A 27,859-nucleotide genomic window follows, 5' to 3' on the forward strand; every position below is an offset into this window, starting at 1 on the left:
GGGGGGGATTGTAAATAGCTTCCTGCAAACATCACAGCACCTTGCCTCAATATTCTTTTCAAGAGCCCTCAGCCCTGATGCAAGCAGTGGGCTGGATCCTGGGAGGAGCTATGCAGATATAAAAATGCCTCAATGGGTGGGTGTCAGTCTGGAGAAGTGGGCGTTCCTAGGTAGGCTGTATTTGCATACAGACCACCCTAGGTGACACCCACATGTAATGCTGAGTCTCCATGACTGGAAGTACTGAGATCCAATGAATGAAAGGGGCGGGGCAGGGGCAGTCAGGTTGGGGAGGAAAGCGCTAAATGATGCTGGATATCCTCCAGCCAGGAAAGGAGGCGGAGCTCTATCTGACTTGCTGCAGCTTCTAATGCACGTTGTGAGAAGCTCACAGTGTGCAGTGACATCAGAGGAAGACATTTCAGTCCAGTAGTGGAGCCGGTACAAGTGATGGGAGGGACGGAGTTCTTTGTGACCATTGAGGAATACATTTAGATGAAAGATACCCTTAGATATTTAGAAAAATCGCCCCTCCCCATGTGGATGAAGGAATCTCCTCTGCTGGCTATTGTATTCAGGACCCACAGCTGGCTGAATATCCGAACCTTGGCTGTGTCTGATTGGCTGCAGTGACTGTTTAGCCGACAATCATTCACCTGGCTCCAGCAAAAGTCGACTTTTATCAAGCTGGGAGGTGCTGACAGGGCCACCTGCAGCTCATGTTATGGCCGTTTTAGCAGAAATGGCCAGCAATGACAAAAGATCAGCTCATGGCCAGCTATAGAAGAAGCAGAACATGCATATGTAACATAATCTATCATCTGCATATGTGATGAATACATTGTATCTGTTCCTATATAGCTATAAAATCCAAGTGGTGCCGACAGGGCCACCCTCATCTTGTATTTTGGGCTGTTTTAGCAGAAATGGCCAGCAGTGAGATAAAAGCAGTATGTGGCCAGCTTTAGAAGGAAGCAGAATCTGGATATGTAACATAATATATTATTTGCATACTGTATGTGATTAATACATTTTATCTGTTCCTATTAGGGATGCACCAATACCGATGCTAGTATAGGTATCGGTGCCGATATCGAGTATTTGGGTGAGCACTCGTATTCACCCAAATGCTCCGATACTTATCCTAATCATGGAAATGTCTCTCTGACCAGCAGTGTCGCAAGGGAACATGGAGCCGGCGTCCCGGCCAATCAGCATCAAGCCAGCCAAACAGCATGGAGCCGGCTTCCCGGTCAATCCGGAAGCTTGGCCACGGTTAATGACCCGCCTCCCAGCTTCCTGATTGGCCGGGAAGCCGGCTCTACTGCTGATTGGCTGGAAAGCTGACTTCTTGGCCAATCATCATGGAGCCAGCCAAACAGCATAGAACATGACCCGCCTCCCAGCTTCCTGATTGCCCGGGAAGCAGGCTTCATGCTGGCTTCTTGGCCAATCAGCATTGAGCCGGCCAAACAGTGTGGAACCGCTTCCCGGGCAATCAAGAACCCAGGTGGTGGGTAATGACACGCTGTCCGGCTTCCTGATTTCCTGGGAAGCCGTCTTCATGCTGCTGGAAGTACCGGTTTCGGTACTCAGTATCGTACTCAGGGTTGCTACCTGTCCAGGATTCACCCGGACAGTTCGGGTTTTGAATGCTGTGTCGGGGTTTCATGGCAGCAGAAACCCGGACACAAGATGTCAGGCAGACAGGGGCAACCAAAATTAAGATAGGGGCTACTGCGCCCCACTGAAAATAGTCTTGACTGTGATATTTACATATGAATAAGCTGCGACTCATTCTCCGAAAAACATTTCTGTGCGTCACTAGAGTGTTCGGGTTTCGCTGGAAGAAAAGGTGGCAAACCTAATCGTACTCGTATTCGATACCGTAAAACCAGTATCTGTGTATCCCTAGTACCTATGTACTGTATCTATACAATCCGGGTGGTGTTGGGTGGTCCCCAAAGGGCCACCCGCAGCCTTTATTTTGGCTGTATTAGCAGAAATGGGCAGCAGTGACAAAAGATCAGTGTATGGCCAGCTTTAGAAGGAAGCAGAATATGCATATATAACATTATATACTGTGTGTATATATATATATATATATATGTGTGTGTGTGTGATGCATACATTGTATCTGTTCCTACGTATCTACACAATTACAAACAATTCACAAAAACATTGATAAATAAATCACTATACATACGCTCCAAAAACTGTCACATGTTCCTCGTCAGAAACGCCTTTGCCCCGCGCGCCGACGTGACATCTAAATCAGAGCAGCATTTAAAGATCACCATCAGTGGCGTCATTCCGCGTTCCTACATCACGCCTCCTGTAGTCCAATCTGTAAGACGGGAGAGAAAGCGGTTATTGAAACCTGGCTCCTGTCACTTACCGGCCCGGGAAATCGCAGACAGTGATAAATCCCCAAACTGAACCACAAAAAAAAAGTCGCCACTCTTATAAACTGACATCTGATTGGCAGCCAGTTTACGGGTGGCTTGCCCTGATTGGCAGGAGGGCTTCCCATAGCCCAAGGCCACCGTAAGAATTTCCCAACACGCCTCGACCACCCGAGATCAACGGGAATTCTGGGAAATTTCTTTTTTTCCCATTTTTTTTTAAGGGGCATTAGCATATCAAAGCAAGGAGCTGACACAGCTCGCTAAACAGTCTGAAATTGTGCAGGGCCGCGGAATCATTTCAACTTTCCAAAAAAAAAGAAAAACTTTTTTTTTTGTCTCCCGCGAGCTGGCTGAGAATTTCAAAGTCTGTTTGTTTAATGATTCTGAACTGCGATATCGCTATAAAAAAATAACACTGACATGGTCTCCAATTTGTTATGTGCCATGGAGCGAAATGGTATTAAATTAGAAGCAGCTCGTAGCGTTGCGTTTGATGTAAGCACAGGCAAATTGATACAGCTCAGGAAAGAGAGAGAGAGGCTCGCCCCCTCGGTGTTAAACGGAGGATCGCACAAGTGTTTTCAATGATGTTTAATTGTAGCCATCCAACAGAGACCGAAACATTGCACCGAGCGCTAGGGAGAGAAAAACCTCAATAACTTGGCCTCGGTTCTGTGTTATCCGCTGCCGAGGAGAACCATCTGAACGCTTTTTTTATTTCCATCTCGCATGGCAAATTAGACCTCCGCTCTTCCGGCACGCCATCAGCCGTACAGATGTAATGTGGTATCTCTTAAGATAATCTTTTGTTTTAAAGTCTGCAATCCTCCTGATAATGGGGAAGCCGAATGTTTTCCTAGGTGTGGTAATCTAAGTCGGAGAGCGGCGGGGGGAGGGCTGCTACAAATTTGTCTGCCGAGAATTCCTCGAGGGGTTTCTACAGAACACGACTGGTTGTTGGCTCAACTCCAATGGTCGTTCTTCGGAGCGGAGGTTCTCGGTAGGGATGCACGAATACCGTATTTTCTGTATCGAATACCGGTATTTTTTTTTTAACCGATACCGGAAGTCCCATTAAGCCAGGCGCCGTGTAATGACGCAGCGCCCAGCTTCCAGTCTGGCCGGGAAGCCAGCGCCATGCTCCCCCGTCACCAGGTGCCCGGGTTCCTGATTGGACAGAAAGCCGGCTCCATGCTTTCTCATCACCTGGTGAAGCGGATGCATGAAGACGGCCTCCCTGCTAATCGGGAAGCCGGGTGGCCAGTCACTACACATTGCCTGGCTTCCTTAGTGGGACTTGCGGTATTGGTATTCGGCACCCTTTAAAAGCATGCAGAATCTCGAGGTACCCCAGCCGAAAATGTAAAAAACAAAATGGTATGTGGCCCCTTCGAAATCCATACCAGACCCTTATTTGAGATTCCTAGAGATCAACATGTCTATACACTAGAATTGGATGTAATGAGGAAGTATGAGGTCTTGTATGAATTCTATGGAGGTGATGCAAAAACAGAAAATCAGGAACCCACTCCCTTCACATCAGAGTCCCTCCTTTTAAATCACAAGCCCCCTATCACATCAGGGGCCTTTTTCACATGAGAGTCCCCCCACCCCCTTTTACATGAGAGGCCCCCCCCCCTTTAACATCAGGGGCCTCCTTAACATCAGAGTCTACCCTTTCACATGAGAGCCCCCTCTTCAAGTGAGGAGCCCCCGCCCCCGTTCACATCAGAGTCCCCCCTTTTAAATCAGAAGTCCTACAATCACATCAGGGGCCTCTATCACATCAGAATCCTCGCTTTCACATGAGACCAGGGGTGTATCTACCACAAGGCAAACTAGGCATTTGCCTAGGGCGGCATTTTTCAGGGTGGGCGGCAGAAAATGCTGCCCCAAACCAATGAGGTGGAAAGAGCCGGACTTACCTTTGGGCATACTGGGGACTTGCCCGGTGGGCTGAGGCTGGGCGGCACAGAATCAGGTAGTGACGGCTGCCTAATGAGGCAAACTAGGAGGCCGCATGGCACTGAGAGCGGCTGCCTAATTAGAGAGCTGCCTGGTGGAGGGGAGGGCCCAGTGAGATGCGGTCCTGCTTTGTACAGGAGGTGGAGGGGAAGCAGCGGGTGGCTCGGGGCTGGCCATAGCATGTGAGCTGATGGTGGGATGTCCCAGAAGCAGGCTGGAGGACTGCAATGTATCCTGTTGGATATTGATGGCACTTCGGGCTGCTGGTAAGAGGAGCAGCACATGTATGCAGGGAAAGGGACTCTGCACAGCTCTCCTGAGACCCCCCGTACAGCTCACCAGAGACCATGCACAGCTCCCCTGGGACCCTGTGTTTGCTGTATCCAGTGACTGACAAGGTGTGCAAAATGTCCTAAACAGGATGGGGTGGAGCAAATTTAGATTGGGGGGTGCCCGAGTTTAGTCTTGCCTAGGGCAGCACAAAACCAAAATACACCACTGCATGAGACCACCCCCTTCAAATAAGGAGCCCCCCTTTTCACATCAGAGTCCCCCCTTTTAAATCAAAAGCCCTACTTTCATATCAGGAACTTCCTTCACATCAGAGTCCCTCCCTTCAAATCAGAAGCCCCCCTTTACTATCAGGAGCCTCCTTCACATGAGAGTCCCTCTTTCAAATTAGGAGCCCCTTGATTTTAGGTAGTGGGCTGTGGAGCTCAGATGTCGGTCGGTTAAGAAGACTACATTGCCCCAGTGGAAAATGAGGAACCCATCTACGGTGGCGTCACAAGGGGGGTGCGGCCCGCACCCGGGTGACACCATTGCAGGGGTGACACCAAAATGACTGACAGTCATTTTGGTGTCACCCCCTCTAAAAAAAAGTCGGGCACTCGGTCGTGGACCGAGAGCCTGACAGTGTCCGAGAGATGAGGGGACCCCGGCGGTATACCTCATCCCGCTGGGTGAACGTCCCCTCCTCTCTCTGCCGGAGCCCATCACCAAGATGGCCGCGCATGCGTGCTGACGTCACCATGCACATGTGAGGTGACGTCACGCGCAATGACGACACATCAGGGTGTCACCCTGCCTGGAGACCGGGTGATACCCAGGCCTCGTGATACCCCTACCCGTCTATAGACATGTACTGTAAGAGTCCTTTGGGGGCATTGCTGGGTTTTTTCTCCCTAGTGGAGCTGTGCCAGAATATCTGGAGTAACAAAGCAAGTTAGGAGCTGACATGAAATTCCCCATGTTGTGGGCAGTAGATCCGGACCATGCCAGCCGAAAAGATTAATAGATTACAGAATGATGAATTAAGCGCCCTAATCCGTGGGAATGGGGGGGGGCAGCCTAAGGAATAGCCAACGCGTTTCAGGGATTCACACAAATGCCTCCTTACATCAGAGCTTACTGTAGGAAACAATGCTACCAAAAGCTGGAACAGGTGACAGAAGTTAAGAAGAACTCCATAAAATGTAAAAATCAACCGTTGCAGTGTGTGTGTGTGTGTGTGTGTGTGTGTGTGTGTGAGGGGGGGGGGATTAGATCTAGGGGCTCCAATAAAGAAAATACAATGACCTGATCCTCAATCCTGCAGCAGTGACCACTCACCTCTCTCCCTGCTCCGGCTGTGGTATGTGCCTCGATGTCCTTACTTCTAATGCAGTTGCATTAGGCGTGATGACCTCAGGGGTCCTTAGACCGCCGGAGCCCCGGGGGAGAAGAGGCTCCTGGGGCCGGTCTAGATGCCAGGCAGCACCGAGGATAAGGTGAGTATTATTATTACTATTATTATTATACAGGATTTATATAGCGCCAGCAGTTTGCGCAGCGCTTTACAATGTAAGGAAGACATTACACTCACAATACAATTCAAGACAAGATGGTAAGGAGGGCCCTGCCCCTGAGGGCTTGCAATCTAAAAGAGGAGGGGGAAATGATACATGAGGTAGCTGTGGGAATGAATTATGTGAGAATGTGAAGGAATGTGAGTATATTTTCTTTTAGCCCCTAGACCAAAAACAGCAGTTAACCCGTATAGTGCCAGGGGAGCCCCACTGCAAGGGTTCACTTTTTACATTTACTGGAGTTCTACTTTAACTTTTGTCATCGGTTCCAGCTTTTGTTGCCCTGAAAGTTATCCCTTGCAGTGCGGTACTAGCCACACTGCAGGGGTTAGTTTTTAGATTTCTTTCTTTAAAGTATAAGTAAACCTGAAATTCAATTTATATCAAAAACTACAAAACTTTGAAAAAATAAAATAGAATACTGATTTTCTCTTTTTTTTTTTTCATCCTTTGTTGCATCTCAGTGCTGTTTATCTGCAAGCCTGGGTGACAACGTAAGAGCATAGTATGGGCACAGGGACAGAGCGTTGTCACCCTATAACATGATGTGCCTGAAGAAGAATGGCCTGCATGGTAGGATCATCCTGCAGGACCAATGATAAGGGGGTACCGGTCCAGAGCGTCTATGGGTCGGCAGGGGGTCGGGTAGTGGCTGCCTGTAGGCTGTACAGGACCCCATGATTTTTATGCGCTGCCCTCTCACCAAGGATCATTTTAAAGAAAGGCGTTGATCCAAAAATGTAATTTTAAGCTAAGGCCTTCCTTTCAGTCTTGCACAGTGGTGCCTGCTCCTCTCCCGGATTGAAATGCCTTCCGCTGATTTCACACTGGGAGCGCCTCACAATATGCATTAGAAGCTGCAGCAAGTCAGAGAGAGCTCCGCCTCATTTCCTGGCTGGAGGACATCCAATATCATTTAGATATTTCCTCACCAGCCTGACTGTACCAGGCCCCGCCCCTTTCATTCATTGGATTTCAGTTCTTTTAATTATGGAGGCTCAGCATCACACGTGGGCGTTACCTGCTTTGTTCTGTATGCAAATACAAACTGCCTAGGAATGCCCAGTTCTCCGGACTTACACACCTGTCAAGGCCAGTGGCGTCACAAGGGGGTGCGACCCGCACCCGGGTGACATCATTGGAGGGATGACACCAAAATGACTAACAGTCAGTTTGGTGTCACCTCCTCTAAAAAGTCGGGGCACTCGGTCATGGACCGAGAGCCCGACAGTGTCAGGAGAGAGGAGGGGACCCGGCGGCATACCTCATTCCGCCAGGTGGACGTCCATAAACCAAGATGGCCCCCGGTAGTCGTTAATTAAATGGTGACGTCATGCGCGATGACGTCACGGCAGGGTGTCACCTGGTCTCCGCTCCGGGGGACACCCGGCCGCGGGACGCCCCTGATCAAGGCACTTTGATATTTGCATAACTCCTCCCAAAAATCAGCCCATTGCTTGTATCAAGGGTGAGGGCTCTTGAGAGGAGGATGCTCTCATGTTTTTGGGAAGCCATGTACAGCACCCTGCCCACTCCACGGTCCCACCCTTCTGACAGCTACAAGGCCTACCAGAAAACAGTGATAAACTCAGTGGAATGGATGCTACAGCGTTCTCTAGCCATCTCTAGACACTCAGACTCTGTCTGGATACAATAAAACCTTCTTTATTGGATAAATGGAGGCAACGCTTCCTCACGGTGCTCCAAAATGACGGGTGCCCCTGACATGTCCATTTTGTATGGACTGACCCTTGCAGGTCACCATCCCTCTCCGCACATCCATGCAAATTCTTCAAGCTCGGCTGTGCAAATTGAGGCGAATGCTAAAAAAATCCTCTAAATATCCATCGCGACTGTCTCCCAAATGATAATATATTGGGTCATAAATATTCACGCGACATTCACTTCTCTAACTTTCTTTGTGAGCTTCTCAAATTCTTTCCTCCCTCCTCGGGGGTCATACGTTTCCCCAGCAAATTGTCCAAAATTGGTCATAATCGGGCACATGCTCAACGTTGTGTAACTGACAGCTTTCCATTAACAATAATGCGTAATTCAATTGACAGCCATGAAAATTTACCTAGCAATATGTTGTCGTTAGAGCCAACTGCTCTTAGCATTTAAACGATCCTTTCAGCGAGCCTGCTAATTCCTGCAGGCGAATATTCCTCGTCGCATTCAATAGCACCCTAGATTAAGTGGCAATAATGGAAAAGCGGTGCCAGCTGTACGCGGAAAGCGCTCAGGATGAAGTGCTCGGGTGCCATGAGTGACGGCGGCGAAGACGCCTGATAGGGCTCACATATTTTTTCCCATACGAATGCCTTGAGTAGGGCAGGGACAGTTTAAAGTGAACCTGTGCTTGGTCCATGTGGGGTGAAGCCATGGGTTGACTTTAGTGGCTGTGCCCATTTCTCTTCAATCAATTCCCTGTGGGGGGTGGGGAAGGTGATAAAGATATCCAGTTTTTTAGGTGTGGGGAACAGTGACTCCACTTGCTACCATGTGACAGAGCTGCTGCTTGCCCATTGCTTGCTAGGCACTGGCGTCATCTAGGGTTGCCACCTTTTCTTAAAGTGAAACCTGAACACTCTAGCGCTGGGCACGGCAAATTTTTTTTTTTGAGAATATAGAGGAGAGAGCGAGGAGAGGCAGTCAGGAGAAAGATCAAGAAGAGACAGCCAGGGGAGGGAGTAAGTAGACCGTCTATAGACGAGTACAAATCCCAGCAATACATTATACAGCATTATAAAATAATATGAAGCTACAAACTCTGTGTTGCTGTGTGGCGCCTTGATGTCTCTAGGTGGCCTGGTGGGCTCTCAGATGGGCTGTGCTGCTCTCAGGTGGGCTTTGGAACTCTCACTTGGGATGTGCGAATCTCAGGTGGGCTGGGCAGCTCTCAGGTGGGCTGTCTAGGCTATGGTTTCTCACCAGGGGACCGCAGGCAGGCAGCACGGTGTCAGGGAGCTGGAGGAGGAGGAGGAAAAGGCAATCACAGATCTTTCTCTGAACTGCTGTATTAACCTTCCCTTCACTATCCCAGATCCTTTCCCTGCTAAGGGTGGGGAGGGGGGTGATAAAAAATATCCAGTTTTTCTGGGTATGGGGAACAGTGACTCCTTCTTATCTTCCTACCACGTGACAGAGCTTGCCCATTGCTTGCTTAGGGTCTGGCATCATCACATGGAATAATTGTGTAGATCTCAACTAGAATTGAAGCTCATGGAGGGCTCCTTCTCTAAGCTCTCAGCAGCAAATTGATTAGGTGCGGAGTAAAGGGAAGCTTAAGTATAATTGATGCTGCATCCAGCTCTACAGCAAGCTTGCTGATTGCCCTGTATTGGCTGAAGATTCACAATAAAGAGGTAGGCACCTTGCCCATGCAGGGTAAAATGACAGTGCCTCTACAAAGGCTTCCCTTGACCCCTAAATGTTCACTTTACCTGCACCCCCTTGCAGTTCCTTGCTCCTCCGAGGCCAGGGCTGCCACCCAGGTGTGTGGGCAACCCTCGGGAATAATGACCTCACTCGTCCAAGTATGTGACAGCACTTTTGCCAAAAAGGCAGCAGGTCACATTCTCCTCCATGCCTGGATGTGTCAGCTATTCCCTCTGGTTTTGGAGGAGCAAGGAGTTTTGAGGGAGCACAGGCAAGTATATTGGGGTTGGGTGAGCACTTTCCAGAGACAATGCCTACTTGCCCTACCTGGTACACACTCAAGATTTTTCTTTTTTTCAGCAGAAATGTGATGACTTTGGGGCCCAGGGGAGGTTCAATGGTATATTCTGCAGACCAAAAGGGGGCAAATGAGAGCAGTTCATTGTTAGGGTTTATGTACACTTTAAGGTATACAGAAGGAATTAGTTGGCTGTTGTAGCGTTAATGTGAAGCTCTGATCCAATTTTATTTTTTGGTTTGGATGGAGAAGTGAAAGGTAGAACCCATCAGGTTTCATTGTTGTCTATGTTCCTCCAGTTTCTGTCCTGTAGATGCAACAGGAAGTAAAGGGGAATTTCCACAAAGTGAGAGGAAGTCCCACCTTTGGCAGTTGTCACCAGAACAAATGCTGTTGGGTAATTTTCCACTTTTACTCCTGTTCCAGTGACAGCTGTAAAATTTTTAATGTACATTCGCTTTCCACCATGGTAATAGTAGTCACAAAACAAGACTGAACATGTAAACAGATAGCAATAATGAGCCATAATCCTTCATGGAAGTAAAAGGTAATTAGTAGTTTTGTTACATTTCTTTCTTCTTTTCCCCCATTTTTTCATCCTTTGTTGCATCTTGGCTCTTTGTATCCACTTCCTGTCTTCATGCACTGAGAAGGCTGCACATAATTTTTTAGGGTGGGCTTTTTGATGGTGGATAACAGTGGAGAATGCCTGAATAAGGTGGGGGGTTGAAAGGATCACTTGTAGCCCTTATCGGAATTTCTTGAGGCAGGGTGACACCGCAGAACTACAAATGGAAGACAAGGGCAGGGTGTTGTCTTCCGATAACAGGAAGTGCCTACTGAACGACCTCCAAGGCAGAATCACCAGATATTATTTTAATGAAAGCTGCTGATTTAAAATATCGGTAATGTCTTTTTAAAACTGCATTCACATGTTAAATGTATGACATTTTAGAGGTTAGGTTTACATATTTTGTGACTTTCCAGGACAGTAAAAATTCTGATTTTTCTGCTTATTTTCAGGCTGGGCTCCGAAAGTCATTTTCACACACTTAGCGGCTGCAGCCAGAGCCAATGACACAGACCTGGTGCTTGCCAAACCTGTTGACTGGCGTGTAGGGGATGAAGTTGTGCTTTGCGGAGGAAGGTTTGAGGGTCTCATCAAACAGCAAGAAATTCTGAACATACAATCCATCAATGGCACACGCCTCTCTGTCAGCCCTCCTCTGAGGTGAGCCACGCTGGGGAATTCATTAAAACTTTAGGATGCCAAAGCTGCTTTAAAGGCAATATGGACAGAATGGAAATGTCCAGAAGAACCCCCATTGTTTATAAAGCTCTTCCTGAAATTGAGGTGTTAAATGATGCAACAGTATTTCTCTGGATTGCTAGCTCGTATGGGCATGGCAGTGGTGTATCAAAGGTATGGCACATATGACACATGTGCTGGGTGCCACTTGATGGAGGGGGGTTAACTTCTCCGCAGGTAAGCAAAAGTTCACCGACTCATGGAGAAAGCTGACTTTCACTGTCACTGCCTGACTTAGCAACCAGGGATGCTCTGACTGGTGTCCCGTCCAGCAACTGGCAGCTGATGGTGTCACTGATTGCTAGGAGCTGGACGGGACACCAGCCAGAGTGTCTCAGGTTGCTAAGAACCGGACGAGGAGATGTGTAAGGGCCATATACATCTTCCTGCCCAACTCTTAGCAACCAGAGTGGACTAGGAGATGTGTATGCAGGCTCGATGCTCTGGCCGGCATCCCCATCCAGCTCCTAGCAACCAGTGACATCAATAGTTGCCAGGAGCTGGGCGAGACACTAGCCAGAGAATCACAGGTTGCTAAGAGCTGGAGCGGGAAGATGTCTATGGCCCTTACACATCTCCCTGTCCAAATCTTAGTAACCTGGTACACTCGGGCCGGTGTCCTGCCCGGTTCCTGACAACCAATGACATCACTGGTTGCCAGTAGCTGGACAGGAAGTTAGGGGCGCAATTTTTTGTAGATACACCTCTTGGGAATGGCTCCTTCTTTTGTGGTATTTTTGTATGTTTTTCTAGTTCATTGTTAATGCTTAAATGTTATATGTGTTTATCACTGGATACATTTTGCTTATTGTATTATTCACATTATCTCATAGTAGATATTATTTTGCGCAGTGCTCTGTAATGGCAAAATAGAAATCCGTAAAAATAATAATTTGTACTTATTCCTTGTTCATATATGATGCCTGCGTTCTATAGTCTTTTCTTCTAAGCACAAGGTTGTCATTAAGGATGGGCTGCATGTTCGAGTCGACCATAGGTTCGACTTGAACATTGCATGTTCTAGCGTTCGCCGAACATTATGGGATGTCCGCGGTCTGTTCGACCCCGGGACATCTTGGTGTCTTTTAATTTGAACCCATTTCTTGATTGCAGATATTCCTATGACATTGTGAAACAATTTCTTGAAACAGACTGGATACTTCTAAGACCTGTTATAGCTTTGCTAAGCAGGGATATTGTTATACAAGGCAATCTAACCGATGAATACCTCAGTCGTTACCAACGTTGTCATCAAGTGGGGGAGTCAGGTACACTTCTAATATATATACTGTATATATATTGTAATTGGCGCAGGCTCAATTGGTATTTGCCGCGGTAAACATTGCACGTGACAGGGACACCTAGGAACAGTATAAGTAGGTTTCTCATGCACTTTTATTCAGCAAGGCCGCAAACACAGTTCAATGCAGCACATCCATAGAATAAAACAAAAACATCTGATCATCCGAGACACTAACTAAACTCATGTGACTAACAGGGGATCACCTAATGGGTTCCCCAAAACAAACAGGCAGCTCCTGTACCTTTTCAGAGTTCTATCAGCACTCATCCTTTTCACCCAGCAGCAGAGAGAGAAAGAAAGAAAGAGAGGGAGAGAGCCCTGTGCATCAGTCAGCCCACATATTTAAAGTCCTATGGACAGCCTAGACCAGGGGCGCCCACAATTTTTCGTCTGGAGATCTACTTTTCAAATGACGAGCTCAATGAGATCTGCCAACGAAAAAACACCTGCATTCAGGGGCGGAAGGGGGCGTGGCAGTGCATTGAAGTCAATGGCACCGCAGCCACGCCCCCAGTGCAGTCGCCGCACCAGGAATGCAGTCACATTAGTGCCTGCGTTCCGGTCCAGCGTGATCTGCAAACATGCTGCATTTTTGCATATTTTTGCAGATCGTGATGGACCAGAACGCAGGCATTAATGTGCCTGCGTTCCGGGGTGCGGGCGATCACACTGGGGGGGGGGGGGCGTGGCTGCGGTGCCATTGACTTTAATGCACTGCCCCGGGAGCGGGCCAACTTGCGTTCCAATGCGTTCTACAGGCCGAACACTCTGGAACACAGACTTTGTGGTGTGAACCAGCCCTCTCTTCTCTCTCTCCTCGCGCTCTCTGCTCTCTCTCCCGTTTCTGTCTGCTGTCTCTGCTCTCACTTTCTCTGCTGTCTTTTCTTACCTCCACCGCAGCAGCTTCCCAAGTTTCCTCTCCTCTCTCCTTCCCGTCTGCGGCGTCTGACACATTCAGCCGCACGAGAAACGCGTGAGGACAGGACACAGGTCAGTGAGCCGATCGCAATCTACCAGTGTTCGCTTTGCGATCTACCTAATGGGCAACCCTGATCTAGACTAATAATGAGGTCTGGCTACCAGGTAGGTTGTGGATCTATGAATAGAGTCTTTTTACCACCCAAAGCTCTACAAAGCCTCCAGGACTCAGACCAGAATGTAATAAGATTTCATATCAGATATCAACCCTGGAGTCGCTCAACATGTGTAGATGAGAAACCTAGGTATCCCATACACACCATTCACAATCCCCCAATCTACTTATTGTCCACATGGCTCTTATGTGGGTGATTTAAAAAAATAGGAAATGTGCCTAACCACCCACCCACCCACCACTTTTTCTTAGCATGTCATCACTTGGCAGGTCTGAACCAGGAAGATAGTGAGTTTTAAAAGATGCAGTTGGAGTTTCCTCTGGTCTGCTCTATTTAAGGTGTATTGTGGAGTAGCATAATGTCTTGAAAGGGGTGAGCACAGGCACAGAAGACTCATGTACGACGTGTCTAAATGAAGAAAAGTTGGTCCTTCCTTCCTAGCCACCAGTCAGAGTCTCTCTTAAATTTACGAGCCTGAGCAGGAAAGGGATGACTTTATTGGTTGCTAGGAGGAACAAAAGACTGTTCGCACTTTATAAATGAGGCTCAAAATTATTTAGGGTATCGGGTCTCATTCCATTGCAAGTAAAGGCAGCAAAGTAAAAACTGGTTGCATTTAATGGCTCATAGTTTTCTTTTACATTAAAGTGACGCTAAACCCTCAGATTTTTTAACATAAAACAATACTGTAATGTGCGCCTTACTGTAATCCATGGTTGTTTCCCTTCTCTTTGCTGCTCTTCCTTTTAAATTTGTATCTCTTCTCATGCTTGGGGAGAACTTCTGTTTTGCAGCAGACTGCCTTGTCTCTGAAATGGATACATGGTGTCTGTGTGTAGGTTTGTAACCTGAGCCAGCCCTACAGGAAGAGGCCCTCAGCTGCAAAGGGAAGTTCTCCCCCAGCATGAGAAGAGATTCGGATTTAAAAGGAAGAGCAGCAAAGAGAAGGGAAACAACCATGGATTACAGTAAGGCGCACATCACAGTATTGTTTTATGTTAAAAAATCTGAGGGTTTAATGTCACTTTAAGAGTGCTTCCTTAATACGGTAACATATAACATTGCAAGTGGTTGGATCATGTTAGGGAGAGCATCCATGCAGATACAAACATTTTATGGAAATGTTACATAGTCAGAACCCCATTACCTCTCTATTTTCCCTTGGGTTGACTTGCCACCCATTCCCAGAATGTATGATGGGATGCTAGCTAAAGTAAAAGCTTGGATAGAAGCCCCAGACTATAGATGTTATAAATATTGATCAATGTGTCACAAGTGGTAGGTGTGGGTTAATGCCATGGCACAGGGTCCAATACATTCCCAGTATTCATCCTTGCTCAATCCCCCCACCCCCCAAATCAGCGCAGGCATTAGCTGTGGGTAAGCTTGCACAAAGTGATGACAGCTAAAACTAAACAGATGACCAGACAAACCCTCAAAGTGGAGAAGCAGTCAAGCCAAGACAAGAGATAAACACGAGCAGTTGGGAACCAGGTACAAGGTCATGGCAGGGCTTAGACAGATGACAGTAACTAGGATCCAACGACATGACCAGAAGCAATGAGAGATCAGGATTGGATACTAAAAGCCAAGCCACGTCATAACCAGACTAATAGATTAGGATATTTACACTATAACTTTCCAAAGTATTAAGAAGAAGTAAGAAGTTCTTTTGGTCAGGCACATTAACAATAATGGGGCTACTATGGGGTCCTGCTTGGCCCCTAGGTCCCACCATTTTTTCTGTTTGCACTGATATGTACAGTTGTTCTACTAATTACTGAATGTATAACAGTGCAGGTGTTTATAGTATATGTCCACATAAGTACCGTGTCTGAATGTCTTTTTTTTCTGTTTAGATATTTCCGAATGCCACTATGACAGAAGTGAGAAAATTCTCGGATCTCAAGATCTGGGTTTGGTTTTCATGGCACAAGCTTTGAAAGATGAACCGATTCTAATCCACATCTCTGGAGTCCAGTTCCTCCACGCGGGCCAGGCTTTCAATAAACCCCTGGGTGCAATAAATATTATTGGCAACGTTCCGATGTTTGGTATGAAGATGCACATTGGTTAGTGATGTCCTAGAAATTGGGAGGGTGGTTGGATATTCAAGTGTAATCTCAAACAACACTTCAACAGTGAATTTTGCTATTCATTTTAACAACTATATGGAGGGGATCAGTAGCCAAAAAATACTTAGTAATTTTTGCCGCGCGATATCGCGAGAAGTCGCCAGCCAATGCTATTCAATAGAGCTGTCTTAACTCCATGTCGCGCGTCGCTCGTCGCAAGTCGCTTCTACCGAACCCTTTTTTTCGGCGGATTTTGCGCCATTTTGCTTTTTTCTATGGAGCCCGACGGAGAAGGTCGCGCTACCGTCGCTGGATCGTCGCTGGAACGTCGCCCCGAAAGTCGCGCTATCCCGGCTGCTGCAAAGGTATGTCGCTATATGTGAACGGGGTCTTATATAGCGCCAACAGTTTGCGCAGTGCTTTACAATATAAGGAAAACATTACAATCAAAAATACAATTCAAGATAAGATGGTAAGGTGGGCCCCGCCCCTGAGGGCTTACAATCTAAAAGTGATACATGAGGAGGTAGCTGTGTGGGGATGAATTATTTTAGAACGTGATGGTTCAGTGGTTAGGTTGAGGTGGAATAGGCTTCCCTGAAGAGATGAGTCTTTAGGGAGCGCCTAAAGGCAGTCGAGGTTGAAGATAAATGGACAGGTTGGGGTAAAGAGTTCCAGAGGGTGGGAGAGACTCTAGAGATGTCCTGGAGGTGAGTATGGGAGGAGTTGACAAGGGAGCCGGAAAGCAGGAGTATATGAAGTATGTGTAGTCCTCCAAACTTGCATGTGCTTCCCCCGGGGTGTCCAGTTTTCTTTCAGAAACATACTGGCACATATATTGCTTCTGATCACTCCATCCCTAGATTGCATGGAAATGTATGACATTGGTAAGGGGCATTAGATTGTAGCATCAGCAGAAGCTGATGGAGATTATAATATATACTCAAGAAATAATAATTCCACCACATATCCTTACAGGACATTGGATCTGCTGAAAGAACTGGTCATGCTTCAGAACTTCCCTACTCCACATAATAAACTTCATCGTTAGTCTAGGTATTATAACACACTTGCCAGCAGTTCCATATCCCAAAGGACAGCCATCAATTCCAGTGACAGATTTTAAATCACATGGATAAATGTCCTGAGATTTCGCCCTGGAATATTATCAATCATGTTCTCATATACATGAATCCCACAATTTATACCCCCCAACAATCATATTCAGAAGTATAACTCACCATATTTGAAAGATCCAAACTTGGCTACCAGATGACACACATGGACTTGATAGGGTGTTTTTTTGTTAAATAATTTGCATACAATTTATTTTACAGTCAATATTAATAGAGAAAAATATAGCTGTAGCACCCCTGCCATTTACAGTTGTGTTGCTGCTAAATTTAGCGGGTTTGTTGCTGGACTGTAATCAGTCTATGCATCAATTGTTCTGTGTTCTGCAGATTGTCCCTAAACCTGGCAAATTGATTGCTTCCCCCTGTTGCTGGGTTGGGATCCTGCATACAGTATGGGAGGGTCACTTACTAGATGATGAGTGTATATCTAACTCTGACCAACCCCCTGAGCAGGATGACTCAGAAGTATGGCTGGGGAAGATGATAAATACTTGGGAGCATCTTTCCAGAACCCTCTCCCCACTGGTGCTTCTCCCTGTGCAGAGGCCTGTGTCTTTGTAAGATGTCTGGCTTGGGCCTCAGCATGTGGCAGGTGTGAGGGGCCTAGAGGCTTAAGCTAATGCTAGAAAGAAACCTGATGGAGGCTGGGCTGGAGGAAGCAACTGCTTACTGAAGAGTATCTCAGAAAGAAGAGGAGCTGCCAGATGGTAGACTACAATTATCGTGACTGCTCTTACAAAGTCATAGATTTTCCTGGCTGTCCTCTGCTCAAGAATCTATTTTTTCGTCGCTCTCATAGTACCTGTTGCTATTATTGTTGTTATTGGAGAAGACACTCCTCTATTTTGTGCTTTTTGGGTATCTTGCAACCCTTGACCCTCTGTCCTGACCTTGATACTACTGAGCAATAAATACTAGACCCTATGACTCGAAGAAACCTGTTAGTTACAAGAATTGTCGGTGTTTCTGGAGCTGGAAAAAAGGACGGTAACTGCTAAACAGGTAGGGGGACCTAAAATTACCAGTGGCCCCTTTGGGGGTACATATTGCAGCTTTTGGTTGATAATTTTAAAGTAAAACTCCGTTAAAAATACAAAGCCAGACACTTACGGGTAGAATGATGGTCAGCATCATTCAACCCACTTCTTGTGAGCCCATGGTGTTGTGGACACATGCCCTGAAGGTGCATCATCAAGCCACCTGAGTCTAGAGCCTTAATATTCTTACAAATCAATCGCACATCATTATAGGAATGGTAGTCCAGGGAAAGAGTAAGGACTCTCAACCACCAACACTGAAAGAGAAGGGAAAGGACCCATGACATTCCTGGACCGGTCAGAAGATGTATTACCCTACCTTCCTATCCTGGTGACACCTTGTGGTTATAAGCAACTCAGCTTAGCTCCAACAGTGGTTCCTCTGTTCATTGGGAATGGCCTGTAGACATTAGGTGATATGTGTGTAGCGCTCACCCCCGAAGGAGCCGCTGAATATTGAAATAGGTTCTCCTACCTGTTGGTTCCAGCTGCCAGTCCCCTTTAATAATGCATTCTTCTAGGTTTGGGTCTGTGTTATAACACCACACGCTTTGCTCTTCATACAGGTTCTTATATACAAAAATCCATTGTGAAGGATTCTTTTGCACGAGGAGGCATTCTGACTGGAGTTTCACAGTTTACAGTGGTGGAAAATATCTTCTGCAATATTCGGGGTCACGGCCTGGTTGTAGGTGAGATGTTTAACACCAATAATAATATGCAGTTTTTTATCTAATTTGGCTGAATTATGACCTAGAGGATTGTGTTTTATTCATGCTCTTTCTTGCTCCTTACTTATTACCTCCATCTCCCTGATTCACTTACATGTCCTTCAGGGCCCTTTAGTCGTATGTGCTGCCCTAGGCTCCAATAAGCTTTTTCACTCCGGCCTCATAAATGTTCCAGGAAGATGCAATCTAATGAGCTAATGAGTGCATGGAAAATTCTGATTTAGTTTAGTATACAGTGCATGGCTGTTCCTTCACTATGACTTTGCGCCTTTTGTATCATTCACGGTTCTAATGAGCAGACCCTCACCTATCTCCTGCTAGGCCCTGTGTTTAGTACTGCATTGTTAATACTGTATTTCTCTTTCCTATACACTCTCACAATGTTTTTCTGCCCTCAAAATAGATCTAAATTCACACAAAAAAAAATACCTTGGGGCGCATTGATAATGGAGAGTGGTTATCACTATCTGCTCTCTCTTCACTCCGGCCATTCATAAAATGCAAGCCGTGGTTTGTAGCCTGCAATATGCTATAGAGTCCTCTTTGCTTAACAGTGATTCTTGATTGTAAGAGAGCCGATCATTTGACTTTGACAGGTTACATAACTGGGTTTTCCTGGCCCTTTACATCTTTTACCAACTGCCATTCAGTTTAATTGCGCTCTGTCGGCTTTGAATTGCTAAGCACGTGGCACATTCATAAAGCATGTTGCTGTGTGTGCTTTGCAAACGTGGAAAACATTTTATCGGCAAGGTATGACCATACAACTACTTGTTGGCTCCTGTTAAACGCTATAACTAAAACACATAGTAAAATGATAGAACTGTTATTAAAGCAAAACTCAATTTTTTTTTCCTATTGAGCACTTCCCCTACTCTTGTGGACAATAATAAAAATTAGGAATTACCAAGTATCGGAAGTCCCATTCAGGAAGCCCGGTGGCGTGTAATGACTCGCCACCCGGCTTCCCGATTAACAAGAGTCTGTCCCCTCTCACCTCAGCATGTCCAACGGAGCCGTCTTGCTGGCCAATCATAGAAGCCGGGTGCTGTGTAATGACGCGGTGCCCTGCTTTCTGATTGGCCGGGAAGCCGGCTCCATGCTCCCTCGTCATGAGATGACGAGGGTGCATGAAGCCGGCTTCCCGGACAATCAGAATGCTGGGCGCTGCGTCATTACACGGCGCCCGGCTTCCTCATAGGCCAGCTTCCCAACCAATCAGGAAGCCGGGCAGCACGTCATTACACTTTTCCCGGCTTCCTGATTGGCCGGGAAGTCGGCTCCATGCTCTCTCATCACAAGTGACGAGAGAGCATGGAGCCAGCTTCCCAGCCAATCAGGGAACCGGGCAGCGTGTAATGCCACGCTGCCCGGCTTCCTGACACAGGAAGTAGCAGGCTAGGCATCGGAGCATTTGGGCGAGTACTCGTATTCGCCCCAAATACTCGGTATCGGCACCGATATCGATACTAGTATCGGTATCGGTGCATCCCTAATAAAAATATAATGCACTACTCACCCTTTCAATGCTCCATTGCTGCCCTCTGGTCTCTTGCTGGTCTTGCTCCATTGTCCATCAATTATCCCTGTTCCTGTTTCCTGTAAGCCCAGACTGCTAGTGGGACCGCACTACACAGAGGGGCCTTGGCGCGGCTGTGCGGCTCTCACATATTCTGCAGAAGACCGTGGTGAAGACTCTGGGATTAAGCTATGTATCCTGGGAATTGTTTAAAATTTATTGTGGGTAGAGGGTCAGGAAGAGTTGGGGGGGGGGGGGAGAGGGGTGCAGAAGGAGAGAACAAATGAGGGGATGGACTAGACATGTGCGATTCGTTTTGTTCCGACACAAAACACATCCGAATTTCTGAATCCCAATGCGTCCGAATCTGAATTTCCGCTTCTGAATTTCGGATCCCATTCCAAATTTTGTTCAAAAACGAAATTGGCTTTTCTGGCCAATCAGATATGTTTTTCGGTTTAATGCATCCGAATGGATCTGAATACGGATTTTTTGTTACGGCAACATGGGAGCCATATACAGTATACACATGTAATACTAGAGCTGAGGCTTCAGACCCGAACGGCATTCGGGAGCTCCCAAATGCAATTTGAAAATTCGGATCCCGAATGCCATTCGGGTCTGGGAGCCTCAGCTTTAGTAATATATGTATATGGCTCCCAGACTTGAATTGCATTCAGGATCTGAATTTCCGAATTGCATTCGGGAGCTCACGAATGCCATTCGGGTCTGGGAGCTTCAGCTTTAGTATTAATATCTGTATATGGTTTTCTGTGGTATTTGCAATGAATATTCATAAACTCATCCGAAATTAACGAGAAAATTCAGATTTCATTCAAAACCCGAAACAAATTGAATTTTGGACCTGAATCCCGAAATAACGAAGTATCCGAACTGAACCAAATCGAATTTTTTTCGCAGCTTACCTGTCTAGGATGGACTGCTTGAAGCTGTTGAACATTTTTGTATTTTTTGAACCTTTGCTTCTTTACTTTAGGAGAACCTTTCCACGGACCTCTTGAAATTAAGCATAATCTGATGATCAAGATGTCAGGCGGTGACGGCCTCTCCAATATTGAGACACTGGCTCCGGCTGCTGTCTATACCAGGTCACCTTCCGTCATCATAGAGGTAGGAAGACATTGACCGAATGATGTTCAGTGATTAATGGAATTCCATGGTCACCTCACCTTATTATAGGACTGTCACTCTTCTAGACAGCCTAATGAGGAACAAAGCTTAAATGTCAATACTGATCAACGCCATGTCTCACTATGTCAAAAAAATAATACTGATTAATTAGGAGCTGTATTATTATAAAGGAAGACTTGTCCTGAGTCTATGTACAGGTTTACATTAACACAATTGTGTATATAAAATAGATGTGAACCCAATTACCTAAATCTCATACAAGTCTCAACCTGGCTATTCTGCCATGAATGTCTTTCTTCATGAAGTTCCTGTTATAAGGTGACGATGCTCTGCCCCAATTTTGGTCCCGCATTGTTATGCTGTCACATAGGCTGCGGATGTAGACTGCAACACACATCACACAGGCATGGAGCACTGTCATCAAAAGCAGGAAACCCATCCTAAGAAATGCCATGCAGCCATGGCAGGAAGTGGCTAAAATGAGGTGGCGGGCTCAGCAGCACTGAGATTCTACAATGAAAAAAAGGTTAAAAACAAGTATTTTATTTAAAACAAATGTAAAGGAAATGTCTTATGATACACAGTGCTTTAGGAAACAAAATGCCATTCATACATCCACTCTAAAATGGGTCCGTATATTATTATACAGGATTTATATAGCGCCAACAGTTTGCGCAGCGCTTTACAATATAAGGAAGACATTACAATACAATGCTAAGACAAGATGGTAAGGAGGGCCCTGCCCCTGAGGGCTTACAATCTAAAAGGGAGGGGGAAGTGATACATGAGGAGGAAGCTGAGTGGGGATTAATTGTTTCATATATGAACATTATGGCAGTATTACCTGCCAAAGTGCCCCTTCCAGTGAGGTGATATTTCTCATTGCTCTGTCCCTGCCATTGGCATCTTCACCCATTCTTCTTCCAGGTTTTGGTCTTCATGTATCTACCAGGCATGTGCACAGGAGTTAATTCATTCTAGCAACCAAGTGATACCGAGAATGCCCACTTCACTGCACATGAGTGGCTCAGTTGACATTTAGGGGTCATTCACCCGGGCATGCATGTCCGTATGGCGTACAGAGACCTACGCCCGGGAGGGACAGGTGCTGCATGTAATTGTGTGCAGCACTCTGTACCTCCCTAATGCAAAACCTGCTCAAAGCAGGTCAAATGCAAGTCAGAATGTGGTCAACTGCAGGTCAATGAATTCCGAATGATCTTAGATGCTTCTCAAACTGATGCCATTTGGACAGAAGCTCAAAGTTCGCCAGCACAGGACCTTGAGCAAGGAATGGTTTTGCTTTTTTTTCTCCATTTGTGAAGCATTTTGGAAGGATTTGGAAAGCAACATTTCATTTTTAATTGAATATCAGACAATAGTTTTCACTTGTGTTTATTGATAATTTTTCTATAGTCCAAGTTTCAGCAACCACAGCGTGTGTCTGACCTGCTTTTTTCTACGCCAGTCAATGGGAATTCAAGTAAAATCATCTAATCTGAACGCATGCTTGTTTTGACTTGCTGCCAGTGCGGAATTTTCTACACTGGAGCCTGTAGGCACACAGCCCTTAATATCACCTCTCTGACATGGAAAAGTTCCTTTTATTATATTAACCTGTCTTAGAATATTGCGACAATGTGTAAAAAAGCTTATATGAGATAGCTGTATATGATGTACATGTTATGATGATGTGAGTTAAAGATTAGATACCACCCAGGGGCGCCCCGAGGCTGGGTGACACCCGGAGCGGAGACCGCGTGACACCCCGCTGTGACGTCATCGCGCATGCGCGTGATGTTGCCGTGCGGGATGACGTCTTTGCGCATGGGAGGCGTGTCCCTCCTCTGAGTCATAATTTCGCACATATTAAAAAGAATCCCAAGGGTATTGTGATTTGACCACTGCTGATCTTTCTCTTTGTGCAAGGTAACTGGTCTTGTCTCCGCCCCCTCCTGTAATAAAGACCGCTCACTTCTGCTCCCTCTCCTTGTGCAGGGTGACTGGTCTTGTCTCCGCCCCCCTAGCACAGGCTATGTACAGCAAAGTGATGATGTCACAGCTATATTGACAAGGTAATATTTGAGTCTGTAAAGGCATTTGGTGCACACAACCTTTGTGGCTTTTCAGGAATTTATTTCAAGTTTTTTACACCCGGAGTTCAGCTTTAAAGAAGAGACACTGAGAATGAGGCCGGGATATTTAATACAGCTATTATTTTGGGGTTCGGGTTCTTTCTTTTGTCTTATTGCACGTGGTGACTTTCCAAATGCCAGCCTCTGTTTCCATATCCCGGAATGTTTGAGAATATACTCTATCGGTATTGGAATGAGCGCATTAAACCATTGCTCTATGATACCGGAGTTTGTTCAGGTGAGATTGGAAGCTCGTGTCAAGTTGTCCCCAGGCGTTCATAGATTACTCACTTTCACCTAAAATTTAACCTGCAGAACGCTGTAAAAAATGCATTCAAATCAGAAACCAAATTGATTTCCACACAAACTCTCTGCTTGCCTAAACTGGCATCAATACCAGGGAGTACGCCTACATGAATGAGTTGATTTAATGACCAGACTTACACAAAGTACTTTCCTCCAGTAGAAGTGCAATTTGGAAAATGGCATAAGGTAATTCTGGAGCTCGCTCCTGCCTAAAGCGCAAGTGCTGATGTGGAAACAGACCGTGTAAATGACGAAGTTTGGTAAGCTTATTTATATTCCGGTGAGCGGCGAAAGGAATCCCTTTTATCTATTATCCAAGGGCTACGGAGCCAATCAGCTGAAAAAACTCAGCTTTGATGGCAGGTACAGGTAATACTCATTAGGGAAATCCCCTCTACTTAGGTAAAGAGAAATGTATTTTCTGCTAGCAGGTGAAGGTTAAAGTGTATGTTTAGGCATGACTCAAATTTTCCCCCAAACCTCCTTCTATCCCCTCAAGAGCATATCCCACATTATTTTTTCTTTTACCTTGTTCCTGTAGTCAGAAACAACTTTCATCACTCCTTATGATATCAGCACCAGCAGGGATGAGCTTTGGTCTGGTTCAACCCCATGCTCATCCAAAATTGGAAGTTAGATGTCATCGCATGCCCAATCATTGATGCAGGGATCTTCAGGGTTTTTGTCAGCAGGGAGGATCTCAGGTTTGGTCCAACCCTGAGCTCATCCGAAATCGGAAGTTAGGCATCAGTGCACATCCAATCATAAATGCAGGGATTGTCAGGTTTTTCTCAGCAGGGAAGATTTTGGGTTTGGTCCAATCCCAAGCGCATCTATCACGTACCTGAGGCAGAGACCGGAAGATGATGAGGCTTCTCTTGCGGCTCGTGTCCTGCAACCCCTGGGGATGGAACAGAAGGCTGCAGGACAGCGAGGAGCACGAGTGCCACGGATGGAAGCAGACACCGTGCAGGAGATGTCTGGTAGTGAAGTCAGCAGGCCAAAGGTCAAAACCGGGCGTGTAGCGTGGGAACAGATTTAGGAGACAGGAATAGTGGTCCAGAAAGCCAAGGGTCAGAGCCAGCCGGGCAGCAAGGTACAGAATCAGAAGGTAAGAGCGAAGTCGATGAAATAAGCCAAGGTCAGGGGCAGGCAGCAAGCAGCAGAGTGGTCCAAGACAATCCAGGTCAAAACAGGTCACAGGCAAAATCAACGGGAAACTGGAAGCACTAGCTGACAAGACCATCAGCAATGTTGTGAGCTCAGGCTTGTTCTTATATAGCCAACTATGAGGTAAGATGTTACTTCCTGTGCACCTGCTGTTTGTGTGTCTTCCCACACACCTTCGCTTGTGCACGCATGCACACTATGGTTCGTCTTCGGAGATAGGGTCTTTGTGCGGCCGCCATTCTACCCTTACAGCATCCTAAACTGGAAGTTAAGTGTCATTGCATGGCCAAACATTGATGCAGGGATCTTCAGGTTTTTCTCAGCAGGAATGATCTTGGGTTTGGTCCAACCCCAAGTTCACCCGAAACTGGAAGGTAAGCATCAGTGCACGACCAATCATTGGTACAGGAATCCTTAAGTTTTCTTAGTAAGGATGATCTCGGGTTTGGTCCATCCCCAAACTCATCCAAAACTGGAAGTTAGGTGTCAGTGCACACATAATCATGAATGCAGGGTTCTTCAGGGTTTTCAAAACAGGGATGATCTCGGGTTTGGTCCAAAAGTTAGGCGTCAGTGGATGTCCAATCATTGATGTAGTGATCCTCAGGGTTTTCTCAACAGGGATAATCTTGGGTTTGGTTAAAGTTGGGCATCAGTGCACAACCAATCAGCTGTGGTCAGGGCACTCACCTTCCTGCAGGAACACATAAAAAAGGGGTAGGATGCTAGTGACAGCATTGACCTTATATGGCCACATGGCTATATTTCTTCAATATCCGGGGATGACTCAGATTTACTCCCAAACCTTTTCCCCCTCAAGAGCATTTCTCAGTATTCTATTTTTCTTTTACCTTGTTCCTGTAGTCAGAAACAACTTTAATCACTCCTTGTGATATCACCATCAGCAGGGATGAGTGCGGGTTTGGTCCACCCCAAGCTCATCCAAACCAGAATTTGGGCATCAGTGCACACTCAATCGGCTGTGGTCAGGGCACTCATCTTCCTGCAGCCACACATAAACAAAGTGGTAGAATGCTGGTGACAGCTTTGACCTTATATGGCCACTTGGCCTTATTTCTTCAATGTCAAGGCATGGCTCAAATTTACTCACAACCCTCCTTCTCTCCCTTAAGAGCATTTCCCAGTATTATTTTTTCCTTTACCTTATTCCTGTTATCAGAAACAAATTTTATCACTCCTTGTGATATCACCACCAGCAGGGATGAGCGCGGGTTTGGTCCAACACCAAGTTAGGTGTCAGTGCACGCCCAATCATTGATGCAGCAATCTTTAGGCTTTTCAAAGCAGAAATTATCTTGGGTTTGGTCCAACCCTGAACTCATCCGAAACCCGAAGTTAGGTGTCAATGCATGCTCAATCATTGATGCAGTTATCCTCAGGATTTTCTTAGCACGGGTGATCTTAGGGTTGGTCCAAATGTGTGCTTGAGCGGCAGAATGCTGCAGATAGGAACTTATTAGCTGATGCCAAGCAGTAAATGTGCTACAAAAGTAATATCTGCCACCTGTTTGTGGTTCGAAACGTAACTTTTGCCATGAAATAACTTGTGATCCCCCGGCTAGCCAGTACCAGGACCTGTAGGGGGAATTTCATTGTCCCAATCTCCCCCCCTTCACTGAGGGCCTCCGGGTGCTCCTTGTTAGCGGCTTCTCCAAGGTGACCTGCTTGCTGGATGTGTGGATTTCTTCTCCATCAAAAGGTACAGAAAATACTTACTAGTTGACTAAAGTTACGTCTCCTGAAGAAGCGTATGTGACACATATAGAAGACTGGGGCCAGGGAGGTATCATCTGTACCATTTTATCATTATCATTTTAATTTGTGTTTCTATTTAAGATATTAAATAAATGTATATTTGTATAGAAAGTTTTTTTTATCTGTCATGGCATGACAACAAAAAACCCAACCAAACCAATTTTGTTAAAATGTCGGTCCTATGATATAACATGCCACCACCAAGTGCCAAGTGCACCAATGGAGTAGCAACACAGCCCTGCACTCAGATGACTCATCCTAGCACCTTTCTGATTGTGGTCCATACATAGATATAAGTCTTCTACACAGCAGGCTGGAGGGGGAAAGTGTAGTAGGAAGAGTTCTTAGTGTGACGACATGGTGATGAGTTTATAAGTTAAATGTGTATTGGTGTTGGATTAGGTTTAAGTGCGTTATGCTGTGTGACCTGGTTATGAAAAGACCATCAGCACCAGCCCCTCGTTATCTCCCTTTGTACTCTGAAGGAGCTCAGAACAATGACATTCTGGCCAGGCTCCTGCTATGGCTGTCTGGAGCTCGTTAGCAGGGGAAACCCTGTGGTGTTGAGCAGACCGATTGTATGGGGAAGGCAGGGTGGATGTGATGGGATTATAATCTGATCTCATCACTTGCTGTATAAAAGTTTGTGCAGTTGCTCAATAAATCAGAGTTTGTTTCACCCTAAACTTGTGTCTCGACCAGTGACTGGGGAAACTGAGAGCTAAAGATCTTCAGCTTGCAAAATCTCCTGATGCAGGAAGAATACAGCGGCGGACATACTCATCCTGAGTACTGGGGTCCGTCACACTCAGTATGGGGCTCCCTGCTTCAAATGATGCACTGGAATTATGAACTATATGGCCACACGAATGTACACAAGAATTAAGATAAGAATTTTAGAAAAAGCCATGGATGCAAGGAGGGGAAAATCTGAATTCTTTGGTCAGTTTTAAAAATGTAAAAGCCACTTTTTATGAGCAATAAATCACAAAATGGCTTGGAGTTTGTCTGATGTTCTTTGTGATTATCTTGCAGGATAACTGGGTGTGCAGCTCTGGTTATGGCTACTTCTACCACCTGTCATCCTCTGGACCTTCCCAAGCGGCACTGGGTTCATTCAAGAACAATGTGGCAGAATCCTGTACAAGGTGAGGAAAGGACCATGAGATGAAGACAGTACTGGATATAGCATATAAAGATATAGGCTCTTAGTATCA

General features: G+C 46.1%; 1 protein-coding gene across 1 annotated transcript in view; it reads left to right on the forward strand.

Annotated features, from left to right (window-relative positions):
• Positions 1 to 27,859, forward strand: part of LOC108791199 (fibrocystin-like) — a 135,406-nt gene that overhangs the window by 85,932 nt on the left and 21,615 nt on the right. Inside the window, exons 4-9 of the mRNA XM_018561607.1 lie at positions 10,923 to 11,130; positions 12,322 to 12,476; positions 15,465 to 15,677; positions 18,420 to 18,545; positions 21,101 to 21,234; positions 27,678 to 27,790. Coding sequence (XP_018417109.1) covers positions 10,923 to 11,130; positions 12,322 to 12,476; positions 15,465 to 15,677; positions 18,420 to 18,545; positions 21,101 to 21,234; positions 27,678 to 27,790 — 949 coding nt within the window. The remainder of the gene's footprint in view (positions 1 to 10,922; positions 11,131 to 12,321; positions 12,477 to 15,464; positions 15,678 to 18,419; positions 18,546 to 21,100; positions 21,235 to 27,677; positions 27,791 to 27,859) is intronic.

The sequence above is a fragment of the Nanorana parkeri genome, unplaced genomic scaffold, assembly GCF_000935625.1.
Source record: "Nanorana parkeri isolate BGI_ZX_2015 unplaced genomic scaffold, ASM93562v1 scaffold533, whole genome shotgun sequence".
Lineage (NCBI taxonomy): Eukaryota > Metazoa > Chordata > Amphibia > Anura > Dicroglossidae > Nanorana > Nanorana parkeri.